Source organism: Somniosus microcephalus, chromosome 5 (assembly GCF_052327205.1).
Source record: "Somniosus microcephalus isolate GS21.2 chromosome 5, FLI_Smic_1.0, whole genome shotgun sequence".
NCBI lineage: Eukaryota > Metazoa > Chordata > Chondrichthyes > Squaliformes > Somniosidae > Somniosus > Somniosus microcephalus.
This window is the reverse complement of record NC_140991.1, coordinates 24410103-24424997: the sequence shown is the minus strand read 5'-3', so window position 1 is coordinate 24424997 and position 14895 is coordinate 24410103. Positions and strand designations below refer to the sequence as shown.

General features: G+C 47.4%; 1 protein-coding gene across 1 annotated transcript; it reads right to left on the bottom strand.

The window, feature by feature from the left end:
- Positions 1–490: 490 nt before the first annotated feature.
- On the bottom strand, positions 491–13020 carry iba57 (iron-sulfur cluster assembly factor IBA57). The gene is made up of 3 exons (XM_085987448.1): positions 12581–13020; positions 2817–3163; positions 491–960 (listed from the first exon to the last, which is right to left on the bottom strand). The coding sequence occupies exons 1-3, from the start codon at positions 12889–12891 to the stop codon at positions 563–565; spliced, it is 1056 nt and encodes a 351-aa protein (XP_085843574.1). The 5' UTR covers positions 12892–13020; the 3' UTR covers positions 491–562.
- Between the last annotated feature and the right edge of the window lie 1875 nt (positions 13021–14895).

Below are 14895 nucleotides of genomic sequence, written 5' to 3'. Positions count from 1 at the left end.
AAAAAAAAATTTTCTCCAATTTATTTTGTGCTCGTAGATCAATTTGCATTTTAGACACCAAGAACTTCACAGGTTTAGCAGTTTGTGCACAATCAATTTCCCTTCACTTTATTCCACCAATATGCTCAGACCAAAGCTCAGAAGACCACCCCTTAACTGCATGTTTATTATTCTTTCCAGTTCCTGTATCATCCCATGGCTGGAGTGCGATTGTTAGTTTAGTGCCAAATTAGAGACGGGTTGGCAAATGGGCACATAGCCACAAAAAAACTTGGTCTCTGTTTTGGGAGGGTGGGGAAGAGAACAAAATAATGAAAGAAAAAATGATAAATTAATAGATATCTCGAGTGATGACACACTCGAGGTGTCTATTAGACTCTCATCCCAGAAAATACAACAAACTGCAATGTGATTTGATGGAAAATCTTACCAGAAGATAAAGTCAGAAGGTGAAACTGCAATATTGGGTTAATGAAAACTCACACAAAGCACAGTTTCATAGATCTATTTAGGAAAATATTTTTCCACAAAAAGTAGGTGCTTATTACAAAACATATATTTTTTATTTATTCTTTCCATCATTTGGCCACCAATCTGGAACTGATGCCCTCAGCTGCACGTGAACATCGCCCGTTGTGCGCACATGAAGTGGTTCCTTTGCGAAGGCCAGTCGAATCATGGCTAAGCCAACGTCACCCTCATAGTTCCTCAACCTTCCGGCCGATTTTCCAGATTCAGTCACAATCTGCACTTTTTCGGGAACACTGCCAGGTGGCAAAGGGTTGTCCAGTTGGATTGGCATCAATCTTTTCCTTATTACGCCTGTGTAGTAAGTCCGAGCCGTCAACTCTTGCCCGACGTAACAGCCCTTGGTGAAGCTGATCCCATTCATATAAACTAGGTTTGATTCCAGGGGTATTGCTACTCCAGGTGGAAGGTCCTTCACACCTTCAGCAATTCCTTAAATAAATTAAGACAAAAGACAGCTTAGCAATATCACCATCTATTCTAGTGATATGTACAGTTCAACACATTTGTTCTTATACATTCAAATAACATTGACATTTACTCTTAATCATCTTCAATAGGTTAGCACTCAGCTGCCCAATGAAGAAACATTTCAAAACACAACCTATGGACCCCTTTGGTGAGATGACTTGTTTGTGTCCAGCTCCTTGAGGCACTTGAACCTTTCAAAGGCCTAAAAAATGTCTGGACTTTGGCATGGTCACCCTAATGATGCAACCAGGTTCTCTTTTTGATCAGCTGGTATCTGATATTCTGATATGCATGGAATCCATTACCACGCTTATGTGTCCACTCCTTACTGACCCTTGCAGAGAGCTTAGGCGCAAATTGGGATAACCAAGGAAACCCAAGGATGTGCAGGACTACTGCTGGAGTATAACCAGCTAAAACGCCGTCGCTTCTAACTGCTCGCCGGCTAGGATTACCGTAACTATTAGGACATTGGCTTGCAGGATTATCTGGAGCAGAGTGGGAAGAATCCCTGCCTCCAGTGACAGCTCTATTCCTTCAGCTTTCATTGGTGAACAAGACTGGCTGGTCAATCACCAAGAGTGCTCTGAAGTACTGCAGACCCGACGGGTTCAGGTATTGATCAACAAGTATGCCCGAGAATGGACTTGGCTCCAAACATTATCAGCAGGCAAGTCATCTTGGAGCATCCCTAAACCCAGAGACCCTGCTTACTAAGGAGGATAATCACTAGCTGGTCATTGGACGACTGATTAGTGCAGACTGGAGCTCTCGCTAGGTGTGCAGAAGGCATCATAAGCTCCTCACAAGTGGCATGGTGAGCAGCACAACTCACCATAAAACACAGGTGCACTGCCACCTGAACACAGCATAACTACACATCCTATCGCATTTGAACCCCCCCCCCCCCACCTCCAACCCAAGTCTCAGTTTCCTCATCAGTACAAGACAAATACCTGCCCTCAGCAAAGCAGAAGGACCTAAACACACGATCATGCCAGGCGCTGTGTTGTAGATATCCAGTGCCATGTATCAGGTTGACCCATCAATATCTGCTTAATCCAGACCCCCGTTAAAGGGCTCTTTTTAAAAAAAAAAGGCATGCCCTTCATGAGGCTAAGTTGCCCCCTTCCTAAGGCATTCAGTGATGGGGCTCAGCCATACACTGGTCTGAGTTGCTTGCCCTTTATGTTGTAAATCCACCTCTTAACTTGGTCTTGGATCTCACATGTGGTCCAGAGGAATCCCTTCATGATCTGTATGACTCAGCACCACAGCAGGAACTTAACAAGTTTGAAGTCTTTCCCCTCCCTCCCACCAAAGTAAAAATACACTCCATTATGTGTTGGATTAGCTAATCTCTCGGCGCCAGATTCAGAAGCATAATATTACTGGATCATACCTGAAAAGTACAAAAAAAAGTAGACAAAATTAAATTTTCAGCACGAGAGAAAGTCAATTTGGGGCTTTGACAATAACTAATTACAGTCATGTGCAGATAATCATCCCATCTGTAATGTTACTATCTTCTCAGTTAATAATCTGTTCATTCTGAGAAACTATGACTGCTTAATAGGTCACTCTCCATTTAAAAAAAAGTGTATGGCAAATGTTAATTTGCTGATTTGCAAATACACGGCAAAAATAGAAAGTTGCGTCGAGGAGCACATTGCTTCGATTGTGTTCCTCACTATGGTGAAAATAACACAGCTCCTCTCTCTTCAAATAGACAGAAAAGTTTGCAAAATATTTTAAGAGATCAGACTTCTGAAGTGGGTCAGGGCAGTTTCAGTCTGCGAGGTACGATCACTCCTTACCTATCTTATACCGATGTCGATGGTAGTCCTGGATATCTCCTAGCTGACTTTCCGGGACAACATCCACTGGGTTGTCAAACTTGCTCAACACCAACCGCCATCCCATGGCATCAGTTCTAGGATCGCCTGTGCACACCACCACCATCTTTGCGTTTGCTCCTAAAACGCTGCCAGTTTCCGCTGACTGTTCAAATGGGAGTATGGTCCACAGGGAAAGATCTGGACAAGGGGCTATATCCACTTTCCTTCTAATCTTATAGATTTTTAAATGCTTCTGAACATCGTCAAGCAGTGTGGCATCACATTCCAAGAGAATGGCTGGCTCTTCATCCTGGCTTTTGTGCAACCTGGCATTTAAAGAAACAGAACATCCCATTTTGTAAGAACTGATGCAGCCATTTTGCCACAGCAACCTCCAGCAATACAGATGCACTAAAGTAATTCACTTTTTGAAACACCACTATTTATATTGCATACTTAAGACATTAAGTACTATATTTTTTAATGAATTTAAAAAACTTTAACTCTTACGTAGAAAGCAAAACAATTTGAATTGAAAGATGCTGATAGGGTTGGATGAAGAGGGGTGGGAGGAAGCTAGTGTGGAGCAGAAACACTGGTTATAGACCAGTTGGGATGAATTACAGGAAACTCTCTTTTTACCGGCACCTAAATAACCGGAAATCTCTCTTAACCGGCAAAATTCAGGAGTAGGTTCAGGTAAGTTTTACTTCATATTAGTGGCCGTGTAACCGGGGTTCCTGGATCTGTGGCCGTGTAACCGGGGTTCCTGGATCTGTGGCCGTGTAACCGGGGTTCCTGGATCTGTGGCCGTGTAACCGGGGTTCCTGCACCTGTTGCCATGCAACAGGGACGCCTGGATCTGTGGCCGTGTACGGGGCTCTCGTACCTTAGCAAGTATACCTCTCTGTAATCCGGACTTTTTGATCAACCGGCACCACGCCGGTCCCGGAAAAGAGTTTCCTGTACCTGTTTCTGTGCTGTACATTCTATGTAATGCTGTGACATACAGGGTGCTTAGTGTATCCCGGACTCATTGGCAAGGGTCAGCATGCATAATAGTTTTGAAAGTTTTAATTTCTGTATGTATTCTGATGCAATTCCCCGTAGAAATTGATGTTACTCTAATTTGGAATGATAATCTTTATAATCGTATTATTACACCCATGAACCACAAGTCACAAAAGTTCTCACTAAACAAATCAAGGCAAATGGCCAATCATGCTTTCCTGTCTGAAGCAGAAGTCCACTCATAGTTTGCTTTACCAACCTGCTGGGTCAGCGAGTGGTAGAATGTAGGTTAGAATCACAGAATGATATAGCAGAGGAGTAGGCCATTTCTCCCCATTGTGCCTGTTGGCTCTTTGAAAGAGCTATCCAATTAATCCCACTCCTCTGTTCTTTCCCCATAGCCCTGTAATTTTTTTCCTTCGGGTTACTTATCCAATTCCCTATTGAATCCTCTTCCATCACCCTTTCAGGCAGTGCATTCCAGATCACAACTCATCGTGTAAAAAAAATGTTTCCTCATGTCCTCTGGTTACCAACCCTTCAGCCACTAGGAACAGTTTCTCTTTATTTACTCTATCAAACCCATTCATTATTTAGAACAGCTCTATCAATTTCCTCTTAACCATCTCTGCTCTTAGGAGAACCCCAGCTTTGCCGGTCTCTCCACATAAATGAAGTCCCTCATTCCTGATACTATTCTAGTAAATCTCCTCTGCACCCTCTCCAAGGCCTTGACATCATTCATCACAATACACCAGCTGAGGCCTAACCAGTGTTTTATAAAGGTTCAGCATAACTTCCTTGCTTTTGTACTCTTGTGCCTCTATTCATGAAGCCAAGGATCCCATATGCTTTTAACAGATTTATGGAAATTTGAAACAAGCTCAAAGAATTAAAACACTGGGACAACTGACTCAGTGTTTTATGCATCTTCTAACAGTTGACAACATCTCACTCAGCAGATTACTTGCCTGCCTTCTGCCCAAGGGACTGCAGATGTCATGAACAAACCTAAGTGGAGGAAGTTGGGAAGCTACTGGCTCCTCTTCAGCACCACTGGCTGGAGGTTTTAATTATCATGTGACAAGTTTACACAAGCATTTTCCATTACAGTCCCCGTCACTTAAAGCAGGCACGTTGGTGTTAACGCGATTTTCCCAGTATAAGGGGTGGACAGTAAAACATAGTTTTTTAAAAAAAAGGAAATCTCACTGAGCAACTGACTTAATTGTTAACAGTTGCCTCCAGAATCTAATCACACTTTAACGAGATGCGAATAGCTGATTGAAACTGTTTGAAGAACGAATTTTGCCTGAAATCAGCCTTTTAAATGGGTAAGTTATTGAACTGCCCGAAATAGTTGCTTATGTTATAAGCAGCACCTTTGTAATTGACTCCTATGGAAATGTCAAATTGTTAGCACTATTTGCCCAATATAGGCAGCTGCCCTTGTTAAGTGTGGATGGTGCAAGTGGTGGGGTCTTTCAAAACAGGCTTTTATAATGGAGAAAATTCATCAGAAGTGTGCAGAGATTAAAGATTTTTACTGTATTATATAGAAATGAAAAATCATATGAAAATAAGGAGTTTAAAATAGAGCTGAATAAGCACACTGAATATCTCTCAGCCTCTGGCTTGCTTCACCGGAAAACTACACTTAGTCAGGACATCGACTGGTTATTGGTATAAATACACGAACATGTTACAAATTTTCATAACACTATTTAAAGCATAAGGGATCTTTGGCTTTATGAATAGAGGCACAGAATACAAAAGTAAGGAAGTTATGCTAAATCTTTATAAAACACAGGTTAGGCCTCAGCTGGAGTACGGTCTCCAATTTTGGGCACCGCATTTTTGGAAAGATGTCAAAGCCTTGGAGAGGGTGCAGAGGAGATTTACTAGAACCGTACCAGGTTATGTGGAGAGACTAGGAGAAGCTAGGATTGTTCTTACAGCAGATGTTAAGGGAAGATTTAATTGAGGTGCTCAAAATTATGAGTTTCCACTGGCAGCAGGGTTGGTACCAGGGAATGGGGATTTAAGATAAGTGGCAAATGAATCATGAGATTTTTTTTAAACCAAGTGTTATGATCTGGAATGCACTGCCTGTGAGGGTGGTAGAAGCACTTTCAAAAGGGAATTGGATAAATAGAATGATACAGCAGAGAAGGAGGCCATTCTGCCCATCATCCAATTAATCCTCCTCCCCTGCTCTTCCCCATAGCCTTGTAAATTTTTTCCCTTCAAGTATTTATCCAATTCTCTTTTGAAACTTACTATTGAATCTGCTGCCACCGTCCTTTCAGGCAGTGCATTCCAGAGCCAGCACAGGCACGACGGCCGAATGGCCTCTCAGAATCATAGACGTTTACGGTACAGAAGGAGACCATTCGGCCCATCATGTCTGTGCTGGCCGAAAAAGAGCTCTCCAGCCTAATCCCACATTCCAGCTCTTGGTCATAGCCTTGTAGATTACAGCACTTCAAGTGCATAGCCAAGTACTTTTGAAATGTGATGAGCGTTTCTGCCTCTACCACCCTTTCGGGCAGGGAGTTCCGGACCCCCACCACCATCTGGGTGAAAAAGGTTCTCAACTCCCCTCTAATCCTTCTACCAATTACTTTAAATCTATGCCCCCTGGTTATTGACCTCCTTCTGTGAAAGATTCTATAGCAGCAGATCCCAGATCAAACGGTCACCCACCTCCACCACTACCCCACCAAACCACCACCACTCCCTCCGAACCCCCTCCCCACACGCCACCCTCCAAACCGCCTCTCTGAACCCCCTCCCCACACGCCACCCTCCAAACCCCCTCTCTGAAACCTCTCCAAAATCCCGCCCCACACTCCGCCCTAAGTGAGACCCAGCGGGCAGGGGAAGGCCAGCTCAAGGAGCAAGGCGGTGGTTACACCTTCTTCTGGAAAGGCAAACCTGAAGAAGAATGCCGCCTCCATAGGGTAGGCTTCGCCATAAAACATGAACTGGTTGGGCATCTCAGAGACTCCCCTAGCAGTATAAACGAGTGCCTCATGTCTCTTCGACTCACCCTAGCCCAGAACCAGTGCGCTACGGTCATCAGTGCGTACGCCCCAACACTGGAAGCCACAGACGACACCAAAGAGGAATTCTACTCCAGCCTCGAACAATCCCTGTCCCGAGTCCCAACGGACAACAAGCTGATCCTCCTTGGCGACTTTAACGCCAGAGTTGGAAAGGACACAAACCTCTGGGGAGGTGTGATCAGCAGAGAGGGGGTAGGGAAAGCCAACTCCAACGGTACCCTCCTCCTGTCGAAATGCTTAGAACATGGCCTCATCATAACCAACACCTTGTTCCGGCAGAGAGACAAGTACAAGGCTTCATGGCAGCACCCTCGCTCCAAGCACTGGCATCTGCTGGACTACGTCATCGTCCAAGTGAGAGACCGCAAGGACGTATTCGATATTCAGGAAAGATAGGCAAAAAGGAAAGGGAGGTGGGGTAGCATTACTGGTTAAAGAAGGGATTAACACAATTATAATGAAGGATATTAGCTCTGATGATGTGGAATCTGTATGGGTAGAATTGAGAAATACTAAGGGGAAAAAAACATTAGTGGGAGTGGTATATAGACCTCCAAACAGTAAGGCGGAGGTTGGGGATGGCATTAAAAAGGGAAATTAAAGAAGCGTGCAATAAGGGCACAGCAGTCATCATGGGTGACTTTAGTCTACATATAGATTGGGCTAACCAAATTGGTAACAATACTGTGGAGGAGGAATTCCTGGAGTGTTTACGGGATGGTTTCCTGGACCAATATGTTGAGGAACCAACCAGAGATCAGGCCATCTTAGACTGGGTATTATGTAACGAGAAAGGATTAATTAGCAATCTTGTTGTACGAGGCCCCTTGGGTCGGAGCGATCATAATATGATCGAATTCTTCATTAAGATGGAGAATGAAGTAGCTGACTCAGAAACAAGGGTCCTCAATTTAAATAAAGGAAACTACGATGGTCTGAGGAGCGAGTTGGGTAGGATTGATTGGGGAATGACACTCAAAGGGATGACGGTGGATAGGCAATGGCAAACATTCAAAGACCGAATGGATGAACTACAGAAGTTGTTCATCCCAGTTTGGCATAAAAATAAAACAAAAAAGGTGACTCAACCGTGGGTAACAAGGGAAATTAGGGATAGCATAAGATCCAAGGAGAGTGCATACAAATTGGCCAGAAAAAGCAATAATCCTGAGGAATGGGAGCAGTTCAGGATTCAACAAAGGAGGACAAAGGGATTAATTAAGAAAGGGAAAATAGAATGAGAGTAAGCTTGCAGGGAACATAAAAACTGACTGTAAAAGCTTTTATAGATATGTGAAGAGAAAAAGATTGGTGAAGTCAAGCGTAGGTCCCTTGCAGTCAGAATTGGGGGAATTTATAATGGGGAACAAAGAAATGGCCGACCAACTAAATACATATTTTGGTGCTGTCTTCACAAAGGAGGACACAAATAACCTCCCAGAAATACCGGGGAACATAGGGTCTGATGAAAGGGTGGAACTAAAAGAAATCAGTATTTGTGGGGAAATGGTGTTAGGAAAATTGATGGGACTGTAGGCCGATAAATCCCCAGGGCCTGATAATCTACATCCCAGGGTACTTAAGGAAGTGGCCCTAGAAATAGTAGGTGCATTGCTGGTCATCTTCCAGAACTCGATAAACTCTGGAACAGTACCCATGGATTGGAGGGTAGCTAATGTTACCCCACTATTCAAAAAAGGTGGCAGAAAAAAAGCGGGGAATTATAGACTGGTAAGCCTGACATCGGTAGTGGGGAAAATGCTAGAGTCTATTATAAAAGATGTAATAGTAGAGCACTTGGAAAGCAGTGACAGGATCGGACAAAGTTAACATGGATTTACAAAAGGTAAATCATGCTCGACTAATCTACTGGAATTTTTTGAGGATGTAACTGGTAAAATAGATAAGGGAGAACCAGTGGATGTGGTGTATTTGGACTTTCAGAAGGCTTTCGATAAGGTCCCGCATAAGAGATTAGCGTGCAAAATTAAGGCACATGGGATTGGGGGCAAGGTATTGACTTGGATAGAGAACTGGTTGGCGGACAGAAAGCAAAGAGTTGGAATAAACGGGTCGTTTTCCAAGTGGCAGGCAGTGACGAGTGGGGTACCGCAAGGATCGGTCCTAGGACCCCAGCTGTTCACAATATATATTAATGATCTGGACGAGGGAATTGGATGTAATATCTCCAAATTTGCAGACGACACAAAGCTGGGTGGGAGGGTATGCTGCGAGGAGGATGTCATGAAACTCCAGTACGATTTGGACAGGTTGGGTGATTGGGCAGAAACATGGCAAATGCACTATAAATGGATAAATGTGAGGTTATCCACTTTGGTGGCAAAAGCAGGAAGGCAGATTATTATTTGAATGGCAATAGATTGGGAGAAGGGGAAGTGCAAAGAGACCTGGGTGTTCTTGTGCACCAGTCGCTGAAGGTAAGCATGCAGGTGCAGCAGGCGGTTAAGAAGGCAAATGGTATGTTGGCCTTTGTAGCAAGAGGGTTCGAGTACAGGAACAAGGATGTCTTGCTACAGTTGTACCGGGCCTTGATGAGACCGCACCTTGAGTATTGTGTGCAGTTTTGGTCGCCTTATCTGAGGAAGGACGTTCTTGTCATGGAAGGAGTGCAGCGAAGATTCACCAGGCTGATACCTGGGATGGCAGGAATGACGTATGAGGAGAGATTGTGTCGATTGGGCTTATACTCACTGTAGTTTAGAAGATTGAGAGGGGATCTCATCGAAACCTATAAAATTCTGTCAGGCCTAGACAGACTAGATGCTGGAAGGATGTTCCCGATGGTCAGGGAGTCCAGAACCAGGGGTCATAGTCTAAGGATAAGGGATAGGACATTTAGGACTGAAATGAGGAGGAATTTCTTCACCCAGAGAGTGGTGAACCTGTGGAATTCTCTGCCACAGAGGGCGGTGGAGGCCAGTTCATTAAATATATTGAAGAAAGAGTTGGATATATTTCTTAAGGCTAAAGGGATCAAGGGATATGGGGAGAAGGCAGGGACAGGGTACTGAATTTGAATGATCAGCCATGATCTCATTGAATGGCGGAGCAGGCTCGAAGGGCCGAATGGCCTATCTTCTATGTTTCTATCACCCGCACCATGACAGGAGTTGTTGACTGCTGGATAGACCACCGCCTAATCCGCTCTGTCATCTCCATCAATGTAGCCCCAAAACAGCGGCGGCAACAGAAACAATGCAGGAAAATTAACGCTGGAGCACTCAAAGACCCCACTAAGAAAGCCCTATTCAGCCTGCGCCTCACAAACAACCTGACGACTCCCAGTGATGCAGAGACACAGAGTGCCCACAGCGCCTGGTCTGCACTCAAGGCCTCCATAATCAGCACCTGTGAAGAGACGCTCGGTCACTCGACCAGGAAACACCAAGACTGGTTCGACGAGAATGACCAGGAGATCCAGGAGCTAATAAGCCGCAAGCGCAAGGCATTCCTGATCTGGAAACGGCAACAGAACTCGAGAGCAAGAAAGCAGCTCTACAGAAGCCTGAAGGCCGAGGTCCAACAAAAAAGTCGCGACCTAAAGAACAGATGGTGGGTGGAGAAAGCGCAGGAGATCTAGCAGCTAGCCGACAACCATGACGTGTGTGGATTCTTTAGCACAGTCAAGACCATCTACGGCCCAAGCACCCAAGGCCCTACCCCACTGCGGGCCAAGAACGGAGAAGTACTCATCAAGGACAGAGAGGCAGTCAGTGCCTGCTGGAAGGAGCACTTCGAAGATCTCCTTAACCACGACTCTGTCTTCGACACGAGTGTCCTCAACTCCATCCCACAGCATGCTACCCGCCACCATCTCAGCACAACCCCAGCCCGGCATGAGGTTGTAAAGGCCATCCAACAACTGAACAACAACAAGACCTCAGGAGCAGATGGAATCCCCGCCGAGGCACTAAAGCATGGCGGAGAAGCACTACTGGCGCGAATTCATGAACTCATTTCTCTTATCTGGAAGGAGGAGAGCATGCCAGGGGATCTCAGAGACGCCGTAATTGTGACCATCTTCAAGAAAGGTGACAAGTCCGATTGTGGTAATTACAGGAGTTTCCCTGTCGTCTGCCACAGGGAAAGTCATCGCAAGAATCCTCCTCAATCGTCTTCTCCCAGTGGCCGAAGAGCTCCTCCCAGAGTCGCAATGCGGATTCCGCCCACTAAGGGGCACAATGGACATGATCTTCACCGCATGTCAATTACAAGAGAAATGCAGGGAACAGCACCAACCGCTGTACATGGCCTTCTTTGATCTCACAAAGGCCTTCGACACTCAACCGTGAGGGATCATGGCGTGTCCTCCTCAAATTCGTCTGCGCTCAAAGTTTGTCACTATCCTCTGCCTGCTTCACGACGACATGCAAGCCGTGATCCTGACCAACGGTTCCACCACAGACCCAATTCATGTATGGACCGGGGTCAAGCAAGGCTGTGTCATCGCACCAACGCTCTTTTCGATCTTCCTTGCTGCAATGCTCCATTTCACCCTCAGTAAGCTCCCCACTGGAGTGGAGCTAATTTACAGAACAAACGGGAAACTGTTCAACCTCCGTCACCCTCCAGTCCAGATCCAAGGTCGTCCCATCCTCTGTTGTCAAATTACAGTATGCAGACGACGCTTGCGTCTGCGCTCACTCGGAGGTCGAACTCCAAACCATCGTCAACACCTTCACCGAAGCGTACGAGAGCATGGGCCTTACACTAAACATCCATAAGACAAAGGTCCTCTACCAACCTGCCCCTGCCACACAGTACTGCCCCCCGATTATCAAAATCCATGACAATGCCTTGGACAACGTGGACCACTTTCCATACCTCAGGAGCCTACTGTCAACAAGGGCAGACGTCGACGACGAAGTCCAACACCGCCTTCAGTGTGCCAGTGCAGCCTTCGGTCGCCTGAGGAAGAGAGTGTTTGAATGCCAGGACCTCAAACCCGGCACTAAGCTCATGGTCTACAGAGCAGCAGTGATACCCGCCCTGTTGTATGCCTGAGAGACATGGACCATGTACAGCAGGCACCTCAAAGCACTGGAGAGGTACCACCAACGCTGCCTCCGCAAGATCCAGCAAATCCATTGGCAGGATAGGCGCACCAACATCAGTGTTCTTGCTCAGGCCAACATCCCCAGCATCGAAGCTTTGACCATGCTCCATCAGCTCCGATGGACGGGTCACATTGTCCGCATGCTCGATACGAGACTCCCAAAACGAGCGCTCTACTCGGAGATCCGGCACAGCAAGAGAGCCCCAGGTGGGCTGAGGAAACGCTTCAAGGACACCCTCAAAGCCTCCTTGAAAAAGTGTAACATCCCCACCGACACCTGGGAATCCCTGGCCCAAGACCGCACAAAGTGGAGGAGAAGCATCCGGGAAGGCGCGAACACCTCGAGTCTCTTCGCCGGGAGCAAGCGAAAGCCAAGCGCAGGCAGCGCACGTCAACCCAAGCACCCCACCCACCCGCCGTCTGTCCCACCTGTGACAGAGACTGTAGGTCCTGCATTGGACTCATCAGTCACCTGCAAACTCATTTTTAATGTGGAAGCAAGTCATCCTCGGTTCCGAGGGACTGCCTAAGAAGACACTCCACCCCCACCTCCCCTTTACACTCCCCTCCCCACACCAAACACCCACCTGTAGAGGATCACATCGAACAAGGTCCTGCCCTGCAGGTTAAGCAGGTGACAGTAAAGCGCCTCCCGGGGCCCGCTCAGCAGCGCCTCCACGTCGTTAGTAACCAGGCCCTGCAAAAAAGCGCCCGCCTCCCGGCCCCGCAGCCGCAGCAGTCGCCGGTGAGCTAGGCCGTAGCAGCGGAGGCGGCCGCTCGCCGGCCCGGCCTGGCTGCAGGCGCGGAGCTGCCATTGCTCGGCCGCCGGGACCAGCCTTCTGGCCGCCTGTATCCGCAGTAAAACCCCCAGCGCCCGGCACCCGCGGGGCAGCAACATTGCACCAACTCCGACTCTCCGCCGCTCACTCCGACCCTGCTTAGAGCGCCCAGCCCGCCGCCAGCTTCACCAGCGGCAGCCGGAGCTCCCGGGACAGCGCCACCTGCAGCGCAGCCGAGCGGGTGTCAGAGAGCAGAGGGTCTGTGTCAGAGGGTCTATGTCAGAGAGCACAGGGACTGTGTCAGAGGATCTGTGTCAGAGAGCACAGGGACTGTCATAGAGTCATAGAGTTATACAGCACGGATAGAGGCCCTTCGGCCCATCGTGTCCGCGCCGGCCATCATGCCCTGTCTAATCTAATCCCATATTCCAGCATTTGGTCCGTAGCCTTGTATGCTATGGCATTTCAAGTGCTCATCCAAATGCTTCTTGAATGTTGTGAGGGTTCCAGCCTCCACAACCCTTTCGGGCAGTGAGTTCCAGACTCCAACCACCCTCTAGGGTCTATGTCAGAGAGCACAGGGACTGTGTCAGAGGGTCTGTGTCAGAGAGCACAGGGACTGTGTCAGAGGGTCTGTGTCAGAGAGCACAGGGTCTGTGTCAGAGAGCACAGGGTCTGTGTCAGAGGGTCTGTGTCAGAGAGCACAGGGTCTGTGTCAGAGGGTCTGTGTTAGAGAGCACAGGATCTGTGTCAGAGAGCACAGGGTCTGTGTCAGAGGGTCTGTGGCAGAGAGCACAGGGTCTGTCAGAGGGTCTGTGTTAGAGAGCACAGGATCTGTGTCAGAGGGTATGTGTCAGAGAGCACAGGGTCTGTGTCAGAGAGCACAGGGTCTGTGTCAGAGGGATTGTGTCAGAGAGCACAGGGTCTGTGTCAGAGGGATTGTGTCAGAGAGCACAGGGTCTGTGTCAGAGAGCACAGGGTCTGTGTCAGAGGGATTGTGTCAGAGAGCACAGGGTCTGTGTCAGAGGGATTGTGTCAGAGAGCACAGGGTCTGCGTCAGAGGGTCTGTGTCAGAGAGCAGAGGGTCTGTGTCAGAGAGCACAGGGTCTGTGTCAGAGGGTCTGTGTTAGAGACCACAGTATCTGTGTCAGAGGGTCTGTGTCAGAGAGCACAGGGTCTGTGTCAGAGATCACAGGGTCTGTGTCAGAGGGATTGTGTCAGAGAGCACAGGGTCTGTCAGAGAGCACAGGGTCTGTGTCAGAGAGCCTGTATCATAAAGCAGTGTCTATATAATAGGCACAGGGTCTATGACAGAGAGCGCAGGGTCTGTATCAGAGAGCACAGCATCTAATCGTAGGGGTCTACAGTGTGTCATAGAGCACAGTGTGTCATAGGGTCCACAGTGTCATAGAGCACAATGTCTGTATCATAGGGGTCATATTCATGTCATAGAACCCACTCTACTGTGTGTGTCATAGAACACAGTGACTGTGAACCATAGCCTACTGTGGTTCATGGGAGTTTACTATAGAAACATAGAAGATAGGAGCAGGAGTAGGCCATTCGGCCCCTCGAGCCTGCTCCGCCATTCAATGAGATCATGGCTGATCATCCAAACTCAGTACCCTGTTCCTGCCTTCTCCCCATATCCCTTGATCCCTTTAGCCTTAAGAAATATATCTAACTCCTTCTTGAATATATTTAATGACTTGGCCTCAACTGCCTTCTGTGGTAGAGAATTCCACAGGTTCACCACTCGCTGGGTGAAGAAATTCCTCCTCATTTCTGTCCTAAATGGCTTACCCCTTATCTTTAGACTGTGACCCCTGGTTCTGGACTCCCCCGCCATCGGGAACATCCTTCCTGTGTCTAGTCCTGTTAGAATTTTATAAGTTTCAATGAGATCCCCTCTCATTCTTCTAAACTCCAGCGAATATAAGCCCAATCGACCCAATCTCTCCTCATACGTCATTCCTGCCATCCCAGGTATCAGTCTGGTGAATCTTCGCTGAACTCCTTCCATGGCAAGAACATCCTTCCTCAGATAAGGCGACCAAAACTGCACACAATACTCTAGATGCGGTCTCACCAAGGCCCTGTACAACTGCAGCAAGACATCCTTG